This window comes from Manis javanica, chromosome 14 (genome assembly GCF_040802235.1).
Source record: "Manis javanica isolate MJ-LG chromosome 14, MJ_LKY, whole genome shotgun sequence".
Classification (NCBI taxonomy): Eukaryota; Metazoa; Chordata; class Mammalia; order Pholidota; family Manidae; genus Manis; species Manis javanica.
In genome coordinates this window covers 6,033,012-6,055,324 of record NC_133169.1, presented here as the reverse complement: position 1 = coordinate 6,055,324, position 22,313 = coordinate 6,033,012, and the positions used below count along the sequence as shown (strand labels likewise).

The 22,313-nt window shown below is 48.6% G+C and overlaps 1 protein-coding gene across 5 annotated transcripts in view; it reads left to right on the top strand.

Moving 5' to 3' along the window:
* The first annotated feature begins 255 nt into the window (after window positions 1-255).
* Window positions 256-22,313, top strand: part of LOC108405971 (carboxyl-terminal PDZ ligand of neuronal nitric oxide synthase protein) — a 251,651-nt gene continuing 229,593 nt past the window's right edge. Inside the window, exon 1 of one of the 5 annotated variants that reach the window (XM_037023724.2) lies at window positions 256-1,956. In XM_037023724.2, coding sequence (XP_036879619.2) covers window positions 1,852-1,956 — 105 coding nt within the window. In that variant the 5' untranslated portion in view covers window positions 256-1,851. Of the gene's footprint in view, window positions 1,957-2,716; window positions 2,837-22,313 lie in introns of those variants that run through there. The other 4 variants (XM_073222112.1, XM_037023722.2, XM_037023723.2 and 1 more) reach the window with 4 other exon arrangements.

Genomic DNA, 22,313 nt, shown 5'->3' with positions numbered 1-22,313 from the left:
GTCTCTGTACTAGAACCTGAAATACCTTTGGGGCTTCAGTTTTTTGTGTGTGATCTACAATGCGTTACAGTTAGATATGAAATTCCGGCAAATTCTGCAGTCCAGTGGGACCCAAGTTAATCTAGAAAAAAAGGCTGCCTGGAGTCAGACTTTTTAAATTAAGGAGGGAATATGAGATGTAAATGAAGCAGTTACTTAAGGTCTTGTCTTTAAAATGCCGAGTTCCTGTGCCAGGTTTTAGAGTGCATTATGACGCATATTAAAACCACTGTGACATTCAGAGAGTCAGACATGCATTAGACTTTCATGTTCTATATTTATGCAAATGGTTAAGTCGTGCATTTCCTCGGTGCAAATTATTTTTGGCTCTTACTAATATTTATGAATACAATAGAGTCTATGCAGCATAATACATGTGATTAATTTGTTCTAGTGATCAGCTTGTTTTTATTGAAGGGGATATCTCAGAAGATGCTTCATCTTGACCAGTCATTTCAGTAGATAGGAAGAAGGCAATATATAGGAAAGGGCAGTTGTTCTTTAGCAGGTTGTGACACAATGGGAAATGTGATTATGGCAATCATGCATTCTCTTGTGTAAATGTATCATGGACATGGTGTAGGAAGACACGCCTTTTGCGAGCAGCATTATGATGCTTCATAAGGATTCCAAGCCCTGCGGTCAATGATGTTCGGTTTGGGAGCTGGCTTGCAAGGATGTTCCCCCGGTACCAAAAGCAGGTTTAAGGTGATGGATTCAGCAGAAGGGCTGGCCGTTCGGTCTCAGTGATTTCAGGGTTGACTGGCTCGGGCGCACGCATGTTTGGATGACTTTGGGGTACTATTTAGCTATGTCGATCATAGCTGTCATGTACCTGTACCTATAGGGGTTTGACGGACACTGAACGTTTGGTCCCTCACTCCTCCTATGATCCCTTCATTTGCCTGTTTTGAAGGCAAAACCTCTTGATGTGAAGAAGAGTGAACGGGCCTCTTAGCAACAGGCCAGGTGAACTCAAGCGTTTACTGAGATAGGAATATTAATGTGATTAATATATTATTCTAATACACCAATAACTTGTAAGTTCATTTTCTTCATACCTAATTATAAAGGTTGTTTAAGAAAAATAAAAAGGCTGTGGATTCTCTTGTCCGTAGTACTTTTTTTTGCCTACCCCATTTCCACAGGCTGATGGCTCTTAAAGATGAAAACTAACCCCAAAGCGCGGCCCCCACCCCCATTACGAAGTCACCAATCGCCGCACAAAGGAACAAAAAGCGCCTGCGACGGTCCCCCGGGGGCACAGTCTCGGCTCCCGACAGGGAGCGGCCTCCGGGCATTAACAACGTGTTTCTCTTCGGCCAGGACGGGGGCCTTCCTGGAAAAACCTAAACACAAAACAGTACACACGGCCCCTCCCCCTCCCCAAACAAACCAAACAGTCCCGGGCGCCGCCGCCGCCGCCAGCGCGCGGGGTCCGGCTGCAGACCCCCGGCCGCGGCGAGGCTCCCGGGCGGCGGGACCTTCACCTGCTCGGCGGCGGTGGGCGGGGCCTGCGCGCCCGCGGGAGGAGCCTCGGGGCCGGCCCCGCGCCGGCGTCTCCGTGACAGGCCCCCGCGCCGCCGCCGCCGCCTCCTCTCCCTCGTCCCGGCGCTCGCGCCTCGGCTCCCGGCCGCCTCGCCCGCCGCCCCCTCCCGAGCCGGCCCCGCGCCGCCGCCGCCGCCGCCTCGCGCACGCTCCGCGCGGCCGCCTCCGCGCCCCGCCGCCGGCCCTGGGCGCCCGTTCCCGGCCCTCGCCAGTCCTTCCGGCCGCCGCCGCCGCCCCTGCAGCAGCCGGTCCGCCGCGGTCACCATGCCCAGCAAGACCAAGTACAACCTCGTGGACGACGGGCACGACCTGCGGATCCCCTTGCACAACGAGGACGCCTTCCAGCACGGCATCTGCTTCGAGGCCAAGGTGGGGGGCCCGCGGGCACCGCGTCCCGGCGGCTGGCAGCGCAGCCATCCCGGCCGCAGCGCGGGAGGGTGGGCTGGTCGGGGGGCCCTTCTGTTAGGCGGCGACTCCCCTTCTCCGTCCGTAATGCGCCGGCTCCTGCCCAGAACTGCTAAGGAGCAACTGCAAAGTTTGCGCGCTGCGGCTGCCCCCGCCCACCTGCGGACACCTCCGTCCTCCCCCGCCCGGGGCTGACGGAGTTACTCGCCGGATCCCCTCCTTCCGCGGCGGCCGCGCCGGTGGGTGAGCGCAGCCCGGACACCTGGTTCTTTGGACTCGGGTCCGGGAAGCGCTGGCGCTATTTACCTGCTGGGATCCCGTGGGAGAAGTGCGTTCAGGAAGGTCTTTTAAAGAGGGGGATGCCTGCTCCCTAAGTGAGGAAAATAATACAGGGGTGTCGCTTTTAGGTGCCAGGTGTCAGAGTCACTTCCTAAATGCCTGATCTGCCACGACTCCTTTGCAAGTGCCAGTCATTGAAGGCGGGGGAGGGGTGAAAGCTGCCCATTTGCTAGTTTAGTGGCGGAAGGTTAAGTTTCAGCAGCTAAGAAGGGAGCCGCCGCTGAAGGATTTAGTGGGGATGCCTGGAATTTCCAGCGCTGAGGCCGGAGCCCCAGGTCCCTGGGGGAGGGAGGAGGTGGGCGCAGCCTCTGTACTGGACCGTCAGGTGTGAATGGGGCTGGTTCCCCGTGATGCTCTCCCCAGGGTGAGGAGGTCTGGTTTCTGAAATCACAGCTGGGGTCCCCGCTGCCCACGGAAAGTGCCGCTGCTCTTGCTTCATGCTGTCTGACTCCCCTGTGACTTAAAGACCCAGGGACGCTCAGCGCCTACTGTGCGCCTGTCACTGGTAAGTGACAATGTCGGTTGGGTCTTGCTCCTTTTGAAAGGGGTAGTACTTCCAATGTGGAAATAGCCTCGTCTCCATCCCTTTTTTGTTCCCTTTTCTCCTTCATGCCTTTGTAGAGGCAGGGTTTTCACATCTCAGGCTGGGATGAGTCCATCAGGTGGCCATTTCCTTCAATTCGCGAAACATCTTTGAGTGTCTGACGTGTGCCTAATGTCGGTTATCTTCAGATTTTTTCCCCCTCTCGTGGAGATGTGCGAGTTGGTGAATCTTACCTTTTCTTGTCCTTTTTCCTGAAAAACCTTCCCCCGACTGTATTTGCTAGAGCGAGGAGCCCCCCTCCCATGCAGCCCTACTGAATGCGGAGTGGCGTGGCCGAGAGACCCGAGTGCGGCTGTAGCCAAGATCTTACCTTGCTTCTCTCAGACTAGATCTGGTTGGCTCAGATCAGATGTTTGAGTTAATTTGTGTCTGGGCCTGTTGCTTTGGTGAGCAGGTTTATTAAAGTATGTTTTCATCACAGTCACGATTTAACTTTCATGGACATAACAAATTGGGAAATTGGCTTTTGTCGTGTTTGGTTCACTGGTGCTCTGTTTTGCAAGAATGAAGAAGGTAAGAAGAGAGATGAGAAGTGATTCCAAGCCTTTTTATTCTTACAGTCTTTGCATTTGGTCTCAAAACCTAGCATGCATGAGTCACCAGGTGAGGGGATTAAAAAGTCTGATTCTTGCCACGTTCAATTCCAGTCTGATTCATCTGGGGGGAGCCTGGGACTGTGTACTTTTATGGGTATTTCATGTGATTTAATGCAGGTGATGGGGACCAGACTTGGAGAAACACTCGGCTTGAGGCTCCCCTTCAATTTGCCGGAGCTTACCCTCCCTTTCCGAACATGCAGTGTCTTTTCTAAGCAAATGTCTGGGGGCTGTGTGATGTAGTTCCTATAGTAACTTCCCTGGATTCAGACACAGTGGCGCTGGATAAGGAGGGGAAGCCACAGTTAGTTCGGGGTGTGTTCCCAGGGCAGGGTTTGGCTTTGAGAATGGCAAGGTAGAGAGAAGAAAGGACAGGGCTGACTTTAAGGACTGGGTCTTAACTCCCAGCTCTTTGTAATGGAGGCTGGACACCAGCACATTCAACCGTTTCAGCCAAGACCTGATTACAGGGGGAAGCAGGAGCTTTTCTGTCCCATGTGCGCCCAGCAAGCACCTCCTCCAGCTGGTTTCCACAGCTCTCCAGAGAAGTGTCTGTGAACTTGCACAGTCACTGGGATTTCCGGGTTCAGTCCACACCACTCTCGTCCCTTGTTTTGGAAAAGCACAGGCGGTAAAATGTATTATTGCTGCCTTGTCAGGTACCCTTGGAAAATGAGCCCATGTCTGTCTCTCCCAAAGGCTGGCAGTCTTTCAGAATCAGCACTGGATGGAGGGACTCTCTGGGTGGAAGCCACTCATTTTCAGGGTTCTGCAGAGAGTGAAAAGTCATGGTTAAGGCTGAAGGGCATCTGGGTGTCTGAGGCTCTGTGCACTTAAACAAAACCAACGCCATACTTTAATTATCGAGCAGAATTCTGGACGTTTTTCACCTGCAGTACTTCATGTGATCCTAACCGCTTCCCTAGAGGCGGGTCTCCTTCTGTCTTAGACACAAAGTGGAGGCTCCAGGAGACTGTGGCCTGCTTTGGTGCACACAGCTGTGTGTGGCAAAGGCAGGATTTAAACCTGGGAGCTTTGCCTTTGGATTCCCAAATCCAGTGCTTATTCATTTCATGTTTTTATGGACTGTTCATTCACTCTGTGCTGGGCTGTGGTCTGAATCCCAGCTCGCCGGTGGGGCATCCTCCGGGGGCACCTCTTGGATTCCTTGGGAAATTGTTCAGACTTTAAATGTTGGGCTGTTTGCAGATACCCCCTTGGGCTGAGAGCTGGCCCTAAGGGATACCCACTTTCTGTGTTGAGCACAGGCGCTGGCTGGCTGACTTTTGCTGGTGGGTGGGTGGTAAAATTTCACTTGGCTTTGCAGTGTGGCCCTTCCATACCTGCCTCTCCCAGTGTGCCCTCCTGGTGGCCAGGGCCATCAGCTGACCGTCTCTATTTGCTGGGTGAGGAGGAGACTTTTAATGACAGTGGTGTGAAGGGTAATAAGAGTATTAGTAATGTAGTTCTGTGTTACACTTGTAGGTGATTTTGCCTTGTGTCGAAACAGGAACATTAGTGTTTATCCCCATTTTTCAGATGGAAAAATTTGGGGATTAGAGAGATTAACTTGCCTAGAGTCACAGAGCTGAGAGGATGAGAAAATGACGAGAGTGATCTTTCGTGAGCACTTACTGTGAGCCATGTTGTGTTCTGGGGCCTGGCTTGTTTAATACTCCGCCTTCGGCGCTTCTGACTCCTGGTCCCCGGCTCTGTCCCCTGGCCCTGTGCCCTGGCCCTGGGAAGGTGGCTCCCCACTACTCATAGCACTCTTTGCCTGGCCTGCACTATGGTGCAGCCCATTAGAACTGGAAAGCACCTTAACTCGCCTCCTATAACCTCCTCAGTTTAGAGATGAGGAAACTGAGGTCTAGAGGGGAAGTCTTTGACCCAAGGTCACATAGCTGGATAAGAACAGAACCGGATTTATCCCGAGTTTCCAGGCTTTAACTTGGTTTTACTTCTCTATTGATCTGAGCGAACTACCTCAAAATTCAGTGGTTTTGTACAGCATCTGTTTAATTTGCTCATGATTCATGGGTCAGGAATTCAGGCAGGGCTTGGTGGGGCTGTTCTTCTGTCGGTGGTGTTGACTGGCTCACTCACTTGGCTTCAGTTAGCTGGGGCTGCAGGTCCTGGAAGGCTTCGCTCGTGTGGCTGGTGCCTGGGTGGTCCCCCACGCGGTGGTGGGCTCTGCTGGGGACTTTGGATGGATTTCTTCATCACAAGGTGGCCCTTGATTCGGCAGCTGGCTTTCCGGAGGGAGTGTTCTAAGCATTGAAGACAAGCTTTTAAGGCCTGGCCTGCAAAAGTGACACAGGGTCACTTCTGCTTCGTTCTGTTGGTCACATCAGGCCACAGGCTGGCTCTGAATTAAGGGGAGGAGACGTAGAGTTCACTTCTTGATGGGGAATGTCAAGGTCACATTGCAAGAGTGCAGGGGGATGAGAAAGATGCTGAAGCCATCTTGGGATCACAGTCTACCACAAGTTTTGTGTTCTTTCCTCTCTGTATATACCTTCACCAACAATATCAAGTGTTCACTGAGGACCTTATATCATGCTTCTGTGTATGACCCACTCCCCCAACCTCAGATATAGTCATAGCTGGCAATACCAAATTGTTCAGAGAAAGAAATGACCAGTTATAGAAAGTCTGAGAGCAGTAAATAGATCTGTCGTATATTGTGATTGTACAGTTTGGGTTGGCTCTTGGTCAGATCTGAATTAAATTCTCTGGCCATATTTGACTCATTGCTAAATGGCTTCACTGGTTGATAATTTCCATGGTGTGCATTTTAAAGATTCCAGCAGTCCACACCACACAGCAGGCTGCCTATGGATGCCTCTTGAAGACATTGTCGAGGGCTTCCAGATGAGGACATCACACCCTTTGGCTCACCAGAAATGGGGTGCTCTGACTCAAGCCTGAGCTTGCGGTGTGTGGTAGAGAGCTCTCAGAACTGACGCCGCTCCATCCTGGGCATGTGAACTCCCACCAGCAGGGTCCTGTCTTCAGGACCTAGGCCAGGAGGGATTCAGGTGGACGGCCTCTCTGATGTCATCACTGCAGTCAGAGTTTGTTCCACCTTCTTAGGTATTTGTGCATTTACTTTTAAACCCATTGTTAGCTTCTGCCCAGGCCACTGTTGGGAGATGACGAGTCTCAAACATATGGCCCCGCTCAGGAATGATGCCTGTTCTGTTGGCCCTGACATGGCTCACAGGTGGCCTGGGTGTTCCTCCCAGCTGGTGCTTTGCTGATGATGGGCAAGTCTGTTTCTACCTTCGCCGTACATTTCATGACGTTATGGCTTTCAGTCATGTCTCCTTGGCCCAAGAAGGCCCAGGCCTTTTAATGGTCAAAATCATGCAGCTCCATGTACGGCTGACCTTTGCCATTCATCTATATTCAAGGCCCTAATCAGACTCACTGTTGATTTTTGCTTACTCATAATGCTGTGGCTTCCAGGGACCCGCACTTTCCGAGTGCCTTGACTCTCACTACGTCCCTTCTCACACCTTGGTTGCCTTGAGGTGCCCCTTGCTCCCCAGTGACCTCCCTGCTGTACTTATCCTGCCCGCCTCTGGCCCCTCTCAGCACCTTGTGGCCATGCCGTGATCCTTTCTGTCCCTTGCACTGCCTTGTCCTGTGCTGCAAACTTGATCTCAGCTTTCCTTCTTCCTTCCTGTTCTGGGGAGAAAACTTCCTTCCTCCTTCCTTTTTCCTCCCGCTTCTAATAGCTTAATTGAGATATGATTTATATCCCATACAATTCACTAATTTAAAATATACAATTAAGTGGTTTTTAGTATATTTCACAGATATGTGCATCTGTCACCATGGCCAATTTTAAAATATTTTCATCCCCTTGCAAAAAAAATCCATATATCACATCTAGCTATCATCTCCTATCCATCCCAACCCTTAGCAACCATTGATCTACTTTCTGTCTCTAGATTTGCTTATTCTGGACAGTTCACATAAACGGAATCATATAATACATGTTTTTTTTTTCTTTCTGTGATTGGCTTTTTTCACTTAGCATCATGTTTTCAGGGTTCATTCAAGTTGTAGCCTGTGTCAGTGCCTCATTCCTTTGGATGGCCAAGTAATATTCCATTGCAGTGACGTACAAGATTTCGTTCATCCGTTTGTTAAATGATGGATATAAAGGCTTTTTAAAAAGAGCTGTTATGAATCATGCTTCTGTAAACATTTGTGTGCCAAATATTCATGCAGAAATTTTCATTTCTCTTGGGTGGATAAGTAGGAGTGAAATTGCCACACCCTCCGGTGACCATATCAAGGCACTGTGAGACTGCTGGGTTAGTTCCCCGTGTGGCTGTACCATTTTACTTCCCACGGGCAGTGAACCAGGATTCTGACTTCTCTAGTCCTGACCAACCCTTGTTATTATCTAGCTTTTTGACTCTAGCCAGCCTGGTGGGTGTGAAGTGGGATCTCATTGGGGTTTTGATTTGCATTTCCTGATGAATAATGACGTAGAACATCTTTTTATGTGTTCATTGGCCATTTTGTCTGTTTTCTTTGAAGAAATGTCTACTCAGATCATTTGCCCATTTTTTGTATTGCATTTCTTTATTAATTGAGTTGCAAGAATTTTTTGCATGTTCTGTACTCTGGTCCCTTAGATTTGCAGATATGTCCACCTCTTCTGTGGGTACTCTGCCCTTCTTGATAGCGATTGTCCTTTGAAACACAAACACTTTTGATTATGATGGAGTCCAGTAAACTTTTTCCATCTTCCTTCTTTCTGAAACCTGCCTGCCCTCCAGCCCCTGCTAGCCTCCTCTCCTTTGCTCACCGTCTCCTTCACTCCCCCCTCCCCCTGGCTCTGCATCCTCTGGCTTCCCCCCTCCTGGGTCGCTCCCCTGTGCCCTAGACTATGCCATGGCCTCCCCCCGTGTGAAAAGTCTTCTCTCCCTCTGTCTTTAATGAACACACGCCCTTCAGTTCCTTGCGCCTGTGAGAGTGGTCGGCTTCCTGAAGTTTCTCGGTGCCCTTTCAGTCCCTGGCTGTGTCCTTCTGCCTTCGGTCCTGGCTACTCTATAGAAATTGTCCTGCTGTCACCCTTCTCTGTCCCCATGCATTCTGATTTTTCTTCCGGAGCATCCCGCCCTTGTCCTTGATACGCCTGCTTCAGCCCTGGGGCAGGCCTTCGGATGGCCAGGCCCGCCCACCTCTGCGACCTTACGTTTTCCTTGCTGGCCGCTCTTTCCCCTGGAGTGCTTGATTCCATCCTCTCTGGCCTCTTCTGTTAGCGCAGGTTGGCTCCTGGGTCCCTTACTTCAGTTCAGACTCCAGATCTTTATTTCCGGCTTCCTGCTGGCCATCTCTTCTCCAGTGAGTACATTGCTGACCCCATCCCTCAACAGGCTGCAAATCAAATCTCTCTGCTGACTTCAGACTTCTCTTAACAGCCCAACCAGCCTCTCGGGCACCCAGCCCTGCCAGTTTGGAGCTCTGTGTGAATCCTGTCACACAGCGGCCGACTCACTGGCTGGTAACTGAATGCCTGCTGTGGCCAGGCCCTTCTCTGCTGTGCCCTCACATCCAGTCAGTGGCTGCATCCTTGAATTCTCTCGGTGCCGTCCATCCCTACACCTGGCTCTTCTGTGCGTTCCCACCCTCCGGCTGGTTCACATGCTCACCACTTCTCACCACACTGTTTCAGTAACCTTCGGAAGGCCTCCACTTTTCCTATAAACTTTTGGCTCTGTTAATTTTCCCGAAATATAATTATGTTGTCCTTCTATTCCAAAACACTAAAAGTTTCTAAGCCTCCTATAGTAGATCCAAAATTCTTAGCCTGGCATTCAGGGTTCTCTGTCTTTGAACAATTTCCTTTACTCACCCAAAATTCCTAGCCTGGCATTCAGGGTTGTCTGTTTTCGAACAATTTCCTTTGTTCACCCTGTGCTTCCCCCCAGCCACAGCACTCATGGTTCCCCAAACCCTCTGTGCAGTTTCCCGCCCACGTCTCAGGCCCAGTCCACATGCCTCTCGGTGGAGTGGGTGTTACTGGTCCCTCTTCTCCGCTGAACAACCGACCAGACCCTGCTACACGTTAGAGCTGCCTGCCCGTCTGATCCTCAAGCCCCCGGTGTCTCCTGCAGCTGCCTTACATACAGAAAATGTATTTTCAATGAATGCATGTAATTTCGGAGCTGCTGTCTACGAGGACTGCCAGGGCCTTCTCCTGTCACCCAAGAGTGGGAGATGCGAGATGCTTCAGCTGGCTCCAGTCCCCACCTGACCATTTCTCTTACTTAGACCCCAGTGACCTGAGGGACCCAGGAGCACTCCGCGTCTGCCACCTCACAGAGTGCCACTTCCCAAGGAAGTGATGAATGAGCATTCTTTCCTGAACTGAATGGAATTCCAGTGATGGACATGCAATGGAATTAGAGTCTTTGATTATAGAACACATGGCCAATTCCAGGAGTAGATAATTGTCATTCATGAGTCAAAAACACATCTGTTGTGTTTTTTTTAATCAATTAATATACTTTCCCCCTGATTCATTGTTTTGCTTCCTTTAAGTTGCTGTTTTATACTGTTCATGACATGAATTTGGTTGACAGTGTAGCATGCGTAGCGTAGACTCAGGGGCCAAACTGTGTTTGGGTTCAAATCCTGGCTCCGTCCCTCCCTGGCTGTGTGACCTTGTCTGAGTTGCTTAACCTCTCTCCTTTGGTATCCTCATCTGTAAAAAGAGAATACAAATGTCACACACGTCAGGGGATTAATGAGAGGAGCAAATGGGTTCCATGTCAATGCCCAGCACAGTGCTCGGCACAGTCATTCTATTCCTATCGTCATCGTGTAGCCCTACAAATTGCAAGTTAAGTTTCAGCTGTGCATGGTTTCAATCTATGGAATTGTCCTACACTCCATTCTTTTGTAATGCAGAGGCTTAGTAGGGCATTGTCTTCCTTTCACATGCCTGCTTTAAAATTATCTGTGGTATTGCTGTGGTTCCTGAAATTGCGAATCAGACAGCAAGACTGCTTTGTGGGCTTAAAAAAGCTGTCAGCCGCCTTGGGAAGGGATAAAAACGGGTTAACTAGCTTCTGGTTCACGCCCCCATCACATTTGTTCCAGCCGTTTAATCCTGGTTAGGATTAAAAATCACAGAATCTTGTTAAGTATGGTATGTTGTCTGTCTTCACTGTCCTTCACTGAATTTCTTGGATGAGTATTTCTTTAAGCAGAGGTAAATCTACTCGAAGGAATCCTGCATCATGGGCTTTAATTAATATCTTGTGATGCTTATATTTCCCTTTTCAATTTTTTATACTCAGCATCATGCTTCCTTCTAAGCATCAGAGCAGCTGGCTTTAAAACTTATTAAAAATGACGCTTCCAGCAAGTTCTGTGCCCAAAGTGTTGGGACACTTTAGAACCCCTGCTCCTGTACCCGCCGCCGTGTGTAACCTGGTTGCTTTTCTGTGGCACTTCAGTGAGACTTACGGAGCATCCGTGAGAACGGGGAACAGCAGTTTCTTCCCTACTTTTTTCTTGAAGCTAACAGTGTTTTACCAGGGGAGCTGTTGAAGTGATCAGCCTTGAGGATTGGGTGAGGCCTGGGACTCCCTGCCAAGGAGTGGCCAGGAAGCAGGCACTGGTGTACCTGTACTCAGCATGCGCACCCCATCCGCCCGCTGGAGTGTGTGAGTCCATTGGAGAGAAATGCCACGTGCGTGCCTGCTGCCTGCTCAGCCCTGGTGGCCCGATGTGTGCGTCTCTTGTCGCCTGGTCTGGGCCAGAGCCTCCTTGAGGGCCGAGGGAATTCCCCACGTGCTTGCCTTGAGCTGCCCACAACATAGAAAGCTAACGTCATAATCACTATTATTTAAAAAGCACTTACTATGTTCCAGGCAGTGTGCCAAGCTTCTTCTATGAAATGATTAATCCCAACAGCCCGTTGAGTTAATGTACTCTTACTATCCGAGTTTCACAGCTGGGGAAGCCGAGGCAGAGAGAGGCAGAGTAACTGGCCTCTCGTAGTCCACATTTAGTAATGGAAAGATCCCCGAGTCAAACCCCAGCAGTCCGGCTTGGGGTGTCCCATTCACAGCTGTGCTGTCTATTCTTCAAAATTCCAAGAGTTGATGTACATAAAATAGTCACCATGTTCTAGGCATCATTCTCAGCATTTTACATATGTTAACTAGTTAACTAGTTCAGTGGCCCCATGAGGGTAGGCGTTACTGTTTCCATTTTGCAGATGAAGAAACTGAGGCACATCTTTGTGGGTTAATTGAATGGGCACATGGTCTATTAAAGGTGGTGGTCTTGGCATCTTCCAGCAAGATTATGTCTGTGACCAGAGACCGGCCTGCTGCTGGGTGCCAGTGGGCAACGGGCCTCCTGAAAAGACCCCTCTGGTGGGCTGTGCGTTGATCTCTAGATGTGGAAATGAGGCCCTTGTGAGGAAGTGGGGGAGCAGGAGGCCGGGCAGGAGGGCAGCTCTGGAGGCTCTTGCTTCCCGAACAGTGGTGTTCTTTGCTGGGCCCTTGCCCGAGCACTTCCTGTGGAACGGTGGCCTTCCACTCCTGTCGCCACACTGCTTCCTCCTGTCAGCGCGCACGCCCTCTTCCTCGCCTTTCCCAGCCCCGTTGCTAGGGACCAGTCCTCTCTGCTCAAAGTCCCTGTGGTCCCTGGGGACGTATAATTGCTGACAGACTGCCCTCCTGTGAGGTGATGTTGCATTTTGATTGGAAATCCAGTCCGGATTGCACAATGGAAAAGCTCCTTGCTTTTAAATAAAAGTGTCCATTTATCTGTTCTATAAATGCTTCCCTTTTTGTTTTGGTCTCTTCGGGTGGAAAGAGGTGCTCATGTGGAAGCCTTTTCTTTTTCTGCCAAGAGGAAGATTAATGTCTCTCATGGGCCAAGTGACAGGTAACATATTATCTCCGTCCCATGCTATTTCCCATAAACATACATAACTTGTACCTACACTGTACCTCCATTTTCAAATCGGCCCTCAAAGTGTGTGGATTTTCCTTTTTTAAGTTTGGCAGCTCAGGTTAAACATGTTATATCCTGGGCACCTATATCCTAAGTATGATGGAAACTTTACCTCTTGCCTCAAGGTCACTTACATGCAGCTGTTTCCTCCTGTAGATCAATAATTTTGCAATATCCTCAAGTGAGAATCACCTGCAGATTCCTTTGATTAGCTGAAGCAGCTGTTCTCAAACTTTGGTTTTTATCAGAACCACTTGGAAACTAATATGCCCAGGCTGTTGAAGTAGCTTGGAGCCCGGATCCGTGTCTTAATATGTTTTCCAGGTTGAGTCTGATAGACGCCTTAGTTTGAACAACATGTAGTTGGAGCACTGGTTCTCAAACCTGCCTGCCTACTGGAATTGTTGGGGCATCAAAATAAAAAAATTGGTGGCTCAGTGGTTTTAATTCAGTTAGTGCGGGGTGTAGCCTGGTGTTGCAGTTTTTATAACTTGTTTCTTTCCTTTGTTTCAAGCATATTTATAATTGCTTGTTGGAGAATTTTGATGACATCTACTTTAAAATCCCTGTCAGATAATTCTACTGTATCTGCCACCTTGGTGTTGGCGTCTGTTATCTTTTCTGCTTCATGTTGAGGTTTTCCTGGATCCTGGAATGGTGAATGAGTTTTGATTGAAACTTGGGTGTTTTGGGTACTATGGAGATTTTAGATTTCAGTGAACTATTTTATCAGGAACTCCTCTGCCAATGTGCTGATGGGGGCAGGGGACAGTGCCTCCTTACTGTTGGGAGGGGGTAGAAGTCTTTATTCTTTCTGGCCTCAGCTGGGTGGCCACGTGGGAGGAGGCAGGAGTGCCTCATTACTGCTGCTCTCGTCGGTGCCACTGGCTCTGCCTTATTACCTCGGGTGGCGGTGAACCTTCCGCCTCTCCTCCAGGCCTCCCCTGACACCCAGCAAGGAAGGGGGTAGGCCTTGTCCCGCGTCCCCGTTCAGCCTTCTGTGATGTCCCCAGGAAGAAGGTAAGGTTGGGGTGTCTCCTTACAGTGTGGTGAGGGCAGAAATCCAGCAGTTCCACCTGTGGTGTTTGACTGGATTTGAGGTGTTTTGTCTAAAAGTTTTCTGTCATGTGAGGTCGCCCTTTCCCAGTCCTTTGGCGAGAGAAACCAGGCTTTTCTTGGAATGTTTTCCTGCTGTCTGTTGGTGATTCTGAGTCTCTGGCTTCTCCAACAACCAGTCCGGGATACGTGAGGCAAACAAACCAGGAAACTCCAGTGCCGTGTCCTTCCTTGGGTGCTGAGGTCCCTGAGCTGGTCTGCCTGCTCCTGTCCACCTTTCGGGGTCTTCCTTCCTATGCGTGTTTTTTATGCAATGACTGGAGCTTTTGGTGGTGGTTAGCAGGGGGAACCTGGAAAAGTACGTCTACTCCATCTTTCTGGATACGGAAGGTCTGCACACTGGGAGTTTTAAAAGCTCCCCGACTGATTCTAGTCCAGCCAAGGCACACAGTTTGGGAATCGCAGGGTCGGAGCGCTGGAGCAGGCCGAGGGAGTTTTGGTGGGAAGACCGAAAGTGCCTGGGGTCTCTCCCAAGTGGGGGTGTCTTTCTGAATCATTGTGTACTCCCTCGTAAACTCTATCATTTATGTTCACTTTCCTTCCATAGGTTTAGATTTTTTGTCCCGACAGCCCCTTTTTCTTTTTTTGCTATCATTAATCTACAATTACATGAAGACCACTATGTTCACCAGGCTCCCCCCTTCACCAAGTGCCCCGCACACACCCCACTACAGTCACTGTCCATCCTGACAGCCCTTTTTGAGTCTGACTTCTAGTCCCTGAACATATGTTCCTAAATGTAGGTATAGAAGTTAAGTCCAATCATTTAGGAAGTGTTTATGGCGTTCCTGTGTTTAAGGGCACATCACTTGGTATGCGGGTGAGAGAGACGAGACGGGGACCTGCAGGAGCTGTGCCCCCCGGGAGCTGCGGGTCCATGGGCGGCCCCACGGGCGCAGCCACGGCGTCGGGGGCCCAAGCGTCACTCTGTGCGGGGCCTTCCGCTATGCACTGTGTAAACCTCGTCTTAGCCTTCCAACCCGGATGCGTGATTGATGGTCCTTTTATCACTGAGTTTTCAAAGGCCCAGGATTAAGTGGCTTGTCCACGGTCATTCTGTATCCAGTTCTCTGCCAAAACAGGACCCAGGCTTTGAGGCTGCGATCGGGGCTGTGAGGCACACAGTTTGGGAATCTCAGGGTCGGAGCGCTGGAGCAGGCCGAGGGAGTTTTGGTGGGAAGACCGAAAGTGCCCGGGGTCTCTCCCAAGTGGGGGTGTCTTCCCGAATCATTGTGTACTCCCTTGTAAACTCTATCATTTATGTTCACTTTCCTTCCATAGGTTTAGATTTTTTGTCCCGACAGCCCTTTTTTTTTTTTTTTGCTATCATTAATCTACAATTACATGAAGACCACTATGTTTGTCTTCATGGGGGGCGCACGTGGGGGCTCCGCTGGGGTGGGGAGGTCTCGTCCGCTTAGCGTCTTCCAGGGCCTGGGATGGTTTTTAGAGGCCGCCACTGTTGGTGGCTTAGTCTGTGACTTTGGAAGGTGTCCCGCAGGGGCATGAAATAATGCTTAGAAATGTCATGGTAGCAGTGGGTGGAGAGTGAATTGGGGGCGGGGGTGGGGACGGCAGCAGTAGTAGACCTGGAGAGACTGATGAGGAAGCTCCTTGTACACTCGAGGGGAGGGAGGGTCGTACTAGGCCCGTGTTCCGGGTCCTACTCTGGAAGTTGCCGAGAAGAGCAGGCATCTTTCGCTTTGGGATGATGGCACGTGCACCTTGGGGGGGTCACGTAGGTAAGTGGAAAAGAGGGAAGGGGGCGCCTGTGGGATGAGTTGGGGGAGGAGGCTTTATACGTAGGGTTCTAGTACTTTTCTTTTTGAGGGGGAAGGAGTTAAGAAAAAAGTGAAGAAATGACAGAGGTAGGGAGACCTACACCCTAGGAGGCTTAAATACCAGGCCAGAGAGAGATGTAAATAGGGGAACAAAAATGTGTGTTTCTAGGGGATGATATGCAAATGTGTGTACACACAGCATCGTGTATTAGGAAAAGGGAATGGAGAAGTGCTGTTAAAATTGTGCTGAGCAATAATTTGCCATCACAATATAGGTTGGTCACAGGGACAGTAGTACAGCATGTGTAGTACATTATGGAGAACACGGCTAATGGTTCTGTAACATCCTATGCTGGTATAGTGACTGCTAGAAGGGCTGAGGACTTAATACTATGGGTAACTGTTGAACCACTGTGTTGTGTATTTGAAGCCAACATAAGATTGTATGTCAATGATACTTTAATAAAAATCAGAAAAAGAAAATAGTGCTGAGGATTAGTGCTGACATCCCCAGGTGAGAACCTGACCCGGGCTGATCGTGGTGGGCGTGGAAATGCAGGCAGGTAGAAGATTTCAAAGGAAGGTTTGGTACAGCAACATATATTGTGTTCTTAGAGCCAGCCTATATTTGGGAAGGAGAATCAGAAGAAAAAAGATACAGAATTAAATAGTCTTGACTTCCAAGGAACTTGATGAACATCTGGGCCGTTACAGCTTCCAGGACCTGGCGCTAAACTCCACCCTTTTGGAGGACACGCTGGTGTCTGAACTGCCTGAGTTAGAAACTCGCTTCATCTCCGTCTGGCTCTAAGCTGTTCGTCGTGGGTCGGGCCCTTAGCTGCACAGTGCCCCAGCGTCCTGTATGAAATTCTCTATCTTTGTAGAGCCGTGCTGATACCTTACACGATCCCAGAATTTAGGAAGTGTATTAGCAGGCAGTTGAGCTTTCGCAGCTTAAGGCCATTTTAGCCAAAATGATGAGAATGAGACTGTGACCCTATGAAATGAGAAAAGGGCTGTGTGGGATGCTAGTAAAGGCTGTAAAAACATAGACCCCAGTTGAGTTGACAGTGACCTAGGAATGGGAAGTCCCCTTCTCCCTCCCCACCTGTTCTCGGGAGTGGAAGTTGCTGAAATATGAACATTGCAGGCAGGGATTCTCTAAATCACTGGTGACAAATCCATCATGGGTTTCTGAGGCTCATTAGATTGTTTGGGGCGTCAGACAGCACCTTCCTTTGTGTCCCCAGGATTTCTGTCAGTATTCACTGCCTTTATTGCCTCCACAATCTCCATGCGCCCCAGGTGGTACCCTAGCCTGTGAGAGTCTGAAAACAGGCACCACACTGATTCACTCTGGAATTTCCAGGACATGGCACAGTGCCTGACCCCTTCTAGGGGCACCATTGGTCTCGAATGAACAGGTGAATGAAGTTGATGCCATTGAGTACATCCATTTCCCTGGCATGTTTGCTGGCAGGGGGATTCCTAGCATGGCTCTTACCCATGTAGTAATTCTCCTGCCCAGCCCAGTTGTCATCCGAGTCTTGTTGGTCATAATTCTCAAAGTGGTCTTTGTGGTGAGAGGGTGGTGGCTGATGACTTTGCCCTCCCATCTGTTCCTTTGTCAAGACAGTGAAGATTTTTATGGCGTGGGTCTCGGTTTTCTTCTCCTGAAGGAGTTCTAGCTGGAGGTTGGACACTGGCTTTGCTGCCATAGACCCAGGATGCATGTCAGCCTCATGCTCAGCTCAGGAGGCTTAGCCCATCACATACTGGTCCCCCCTCCATCTCCCAACTCTCTGCATTCTTCCTCCTTGAATTGCTAGAGCACCATTTGGTTTATGATCTGTTGTGTACTTGTTTTGATAGGTCCCGTGAGAGGTAGCCGAACTTTTACATTTTCTGCAGAACTGGCAGATGGCCTGGCATGGAGTAGCTGCTCAGGCAACACGTGTAGAGGTGCATGGAGTTCAGCAAGGGCTTTGTTGAGTGAGGCTGCCATCCTTAGGGTCTTGTGTGTGTCATGCGCCTCACGACAGTGATGCCTTTGATGATCCTTCGGTTCCTATTTCCAGCAGCTTCTAGTTGTTTTTCATTTAAAATGTCTCATGCACACACGTGAGGCTGCTGACTCACCTCTTCTAAGGGGAAACGTTGGTGCACCAGGTGTCCTGTGGGAGCAGCGCCACCTCTCCTCTCACCTCCCATTCCCGTGGACTCTTGTCTTCATAAGACTCTGTTTACTTTTTGTTCAGGGAGGTCGGGGTCTGAGAACTAGAACCTGGCATGGAAGGGTCCTGGACTGGTTGTAGTGCCGACCCTGCCCTTTGTTGGACCAGCAGCCTTGAACAAGTCACTTTCTTCTCTTTGTACTCCAGCCCCCTCATCTGGTAAATAACAGAGTTGACTTTGAACCTAAATCTCAGATGACCCCTGAGGTCCCTTCCAAACTGGAGAACACTCCACCTCTGACCTGCAGACCATCTGCCTTTCCCCAGGGAAGTCCCAACCCCGTTGCCTAATGCCCACAGACTGGCTGACAGATCAGTCGGAGCAAACGGCCAGGACACAGCAGGTCTGCGTGGGGGGCTGTGGGCGCCCTCTCGCTCTGAGCCCTGGGGGGAGGGAACTTGTGCTTTCTTCCCTTAGCCGTTCATCAGTATGTTGCTCAAGTGTAACGACCATAAGCAGAATTTATTTGTTGTGTTCTCAGATATTTGTAGCCTTTACTGCTCTCTGGAAAAATATTTTAGATTCTAGTCTTCAATTTTTCCCTTTTGCAGCCCAAAGAGAGGACTTTTGAAAAGCAGTAGAGCCCCCCAGAAAGTCAAATGAGAAAAAAGACTGAGCTGTGGTCTTGGATTTTGTTCAAGCAGGAAGAGGCCTCTGTGTGCCTGACAGCCCCGGGGACCAAGGTCTTAGCCTTAAGAGGCAGCTTAGTTGCTCAATACTGAAGGGTTAACCCTCAGCTGTGCTGCTTTAGAGACCTAACTTCATATTACAACAGTGCTTCGTAACCCAGCTGGAGGACTTACAAAACAAAGACACCCGCTCCCCTTAGGGATTCTTATTTCGCCCATCCGGGCTGGGGGCTGACCATCACTGTAATGTCAGAAGCCCCCAAGCGCGTACAGTGTGCAGCCAGGCGAACTGCTGACATATACCCAGAATAGGGACATTCCTGAGCGAAAGCGGACCTGGGTTATTCAGATGACATGACTGGTTTGTCAGACCAGAATGCCTTTTTATGGATTTACAACAAGATAGGTAATTGAAGGAATGACTAGATAGACATGTGGATGCAAAACTGGCACGCAGCCTCCCTGCGGGTAGGAGGGCTCGGGGTGGGGGGAGTACAGCTCTCAAGATTGGTTGGATATGTTTACTGGCAAGAGGGTTCGAGTTGTCCGCTCACATAAGGGTGACCGTTTCCCCAGTGAAGCCACAATATTAAGTCTGTAGGTCAGAGTATTTGGCTGGACATGCCACCAGTTGCCTGTGCGTGGCTGGCTAGGGCTGGTCCACACCTCCTTCCCCTCCTGTGAGCCATTGTCTTTACCTTCATAAATATGTAAGTCTGGTAACTGATGCCACTTTTGGGCCTGAGAGATTTTCTTTCTTCCTTTTTCTGGTCCTTCACTCTCTCTGCTCTTTCCCCTTCTCTCTGTCACACCTATTTTCTGTCCCTGACTTGAGTCAGCTATTTCTCCAGGAAGACCTAGTATTTTCTGATGCAAACAGTTTCTCAAGACCACTACATAGCCACCTGGGATGCTGATTTTTATTGGGTTGACCATTATTTCTAATCTTTTTCAGTGAACACAGAGATGGGAAAGTACCTACAAAGAGGACGAGAATAAATGTGATAGAAACACACTTGTGAGTTCATTCTGATGTTTCCAATTAGAATTCAAGATCACAGGTTTTTACTTAACCTTTCCTATATTTCGTCTGGTCTTCTGCATTGTGAATTCTGCTTTTCAAGTACATAGGGAATGACAGAATTGAATATCTTATGATTACTCATTTGCTTTATCCTATATCACAGTCCCAGAACAACAATACTAATGCCAGCGTCAGTTATAATACTGAAAACACCCCAAAACATGTTTTGCCTGTGCCATCCCTACGCTTCATCATTTAAACAAACAAAAAGCTTGTATCAAATTGTGTGGTAGGTGGAAAAATGGTCTTCAGTAGGTGTGTCCAGGTCCTAATCTCTAGAACCTGTGGATGTTACTTGATATGGCAAAGGCATTGTGTATATGATTAAGGATTTTGAGATGGGGAGATTATCCTGGATTATCTGGGGAGTCCCTAAAGGCCATCGCAAGTGTCCTTATAAAAAGGAGGCACCACACAGAAGAGATCCTGGAGGCAGATTGGGGTGATGCAGCCCTCCGGCCAAGGAAGGCGGGCGGCCCCCAGACGCTGGAAAAGTGAGGGCCAGATTCTCCCCAGAGGGAGGGCAGCCTGCCAGCCCCTTGCTTCTGTCAAGTGAAATTGAGTTTGCGCTTCCAGGACTGTAAAGTAATGTTACTTTAAACCATCAAATTTGTGGTAATTTGTTATAGCAGCCATAAGGGAACAAGTACAATCCTAATACAAAAAAAAATTATGCTTTGTAATATTCTTTTAACTCTTATTCTGAATATGTATTTAATACTATATTAATATTATTTACTTATATGCAATACTTATATCCATGCCTCGTCATGTCAGTCACCTGAAGTTCATTCCCTGGTACCCTTATGAAGGGCCCATGGGAACAGTATTCCCTGGGTTTTGTTTTGTTTTTTTCATGTTGGTAACCTTTTGTCAAAATTGCTAGTTACAAATCCTTGGGTCATTTTCTTTAAATATTACTCTATTTTCTTCTGGCATAAAGGTTGTTATTTAAGTCTGATAATCTAACTTTTCTTTCCTTTAGAATTCATGTGCTTTTTTACCCCCGAGATGCCCAAATTGTCTTTTTCTTTAAAGTCCAATAATTTTACTAGAGTATATCTTGATATTGGTTATCCTGAGTCAGTAGTCTCAGGTTCATAGTATGCTCTGTAAGTGTGAGGTTTCAGATATTTTTCTTTTTTGGGGAAGTTTTCATGAATGATCTTTTTAGAATTCTGTTTCCTTTCATTTTGCAAGAACCCTTAACCGTATGTTGGCCCTTCAAATCCCTTTGATCTCTTTCTCAATTTTTTCATTTTAAAACTTTCCTTACTTTTTAGGCATTTGTTAGGTTTATTTTTTTCCTGTATTCCTTCTAGTTTAGTTTTCATTTCTATAATGATTTAAAAAAAATTTCTGACTCTTGAATTCAGTCACTTCATTTCTGAATTTTCATAATTCTAATTTATGTTCCTTCATGGTTTGCATAATTTAAAGTATTTTTAGCACATTTTGAAATAGTTATATTTTTAATCTGCCTTTTTATCTTTTTGGCACTGCTTTGTCACACATCTCCAGAAATGACATTTTGTTCCTTTATTCTTACAGAAATGCCTATGGAGTTGGCCTTGGTAATTTTTGGTTGGTTCTCATGTGAACTTGCCCTGAATTTTTAGAAGGATGAGATGCTTAGTAGCATTTATAACCTCACGATTCTCTTCTCTTGTTTTCATGTAGATCAGAGAACCGGTGGCTGTGTTTCCCTCTCCCACTTCAATCAGAACTTCTCGTTTCTTTGGTCCCAGTTGCCTGTCTTGCTCAGTTCGGATTCTCCTTCCAGTGAAGTCAATGTGGGATCATGTCCTGGAGAGTCTGTTCTGCGATTCCCAGGTGTGGGGGTGCCTGCCCTGTGGACCTCCCTTGGGGCCCCGGCCCGCCTAGCTTCCGCAACGGTCCCCCTTCCCCCTGTGCTCATCAGTGTGCACCCCTGGGCCCTTTTGGGGTTCTTCCCTTTCACGTTCACCATGCGCCCTGTTGAGTCCTTCTGTTTCGCTCACATGGGCACCAGCATGCTGGCTGGCGATTTGTCCCCACCTGTATGTATTTTGTGGCTTGTGGTGACACCTTGTCATTGACTTTTGTTGGCTGCTGTCTGAGTTTTTAGTGTTGCTATTAGTTGACCTGTTTTCATAAGGAAGATCCAATTGTTACAGTGCCACTATTGCTGCCATTTTCCCAGAATCAGGAAATTGGGGTGGTATCTAATTTTTACTACAAATAGGGCAAATTTCTGAGATTCTAAGTTTTTTTTTTTTTTTTTATGGAGCAGGAAAAAAGTGCAAATATTTGAGAACATAAGTAATGAATAAATTCTGCTTATGCGTGGTTACACTTGAGCGACATATTGACGAACAGCTAAGGGAAGAAAGAGCACAAATTTCCTCCTCCCACAGCTCAGGGCGAGAGGGCACCCACAAGCCTCACGTGCAGACCTGCTGTGTCCTGGCCATTTGCTCTGATCTGTCAGCCAGTCTGTGGGCATTAAGCAACGGGGATGGGACTTCCCTGGGGAAAGACAGATGGTCTGCAGGAGGTCAGAGGAGGGGTGCTCCAGTTGGAAGGGACCTCAGAGGTCATCTGAGATTTAGGTTCAGAGTCACCTCTGTTATTTCCCAGATGAGGGGGCTGGAGTACAAACAGAAGAAAGTGACTTGTTCAAGGCTGCTGGTCCAAAGAAGGGCAGGGTTGGCATTGCAACCAGTCCAAAACCCTTCCATGCCAGGTTCTAGTTCTCAGACCCTGGCCTGCCTGTTGAGCAATGAGTAAACAGACTATTATAAAGTGAGGGGGCCTCTTGCAGAGTAAATTCAAGGCTGTTCACTCTCTTGTTTTAAGAAGTTTAGTGTTTCAGTTAGTGGGTTTTCTTAAAATAGAATCACACATAATTGGGTGTTTGTGTGGAATAATTGAGGGGCGGAGCGCAGGATTTCATCA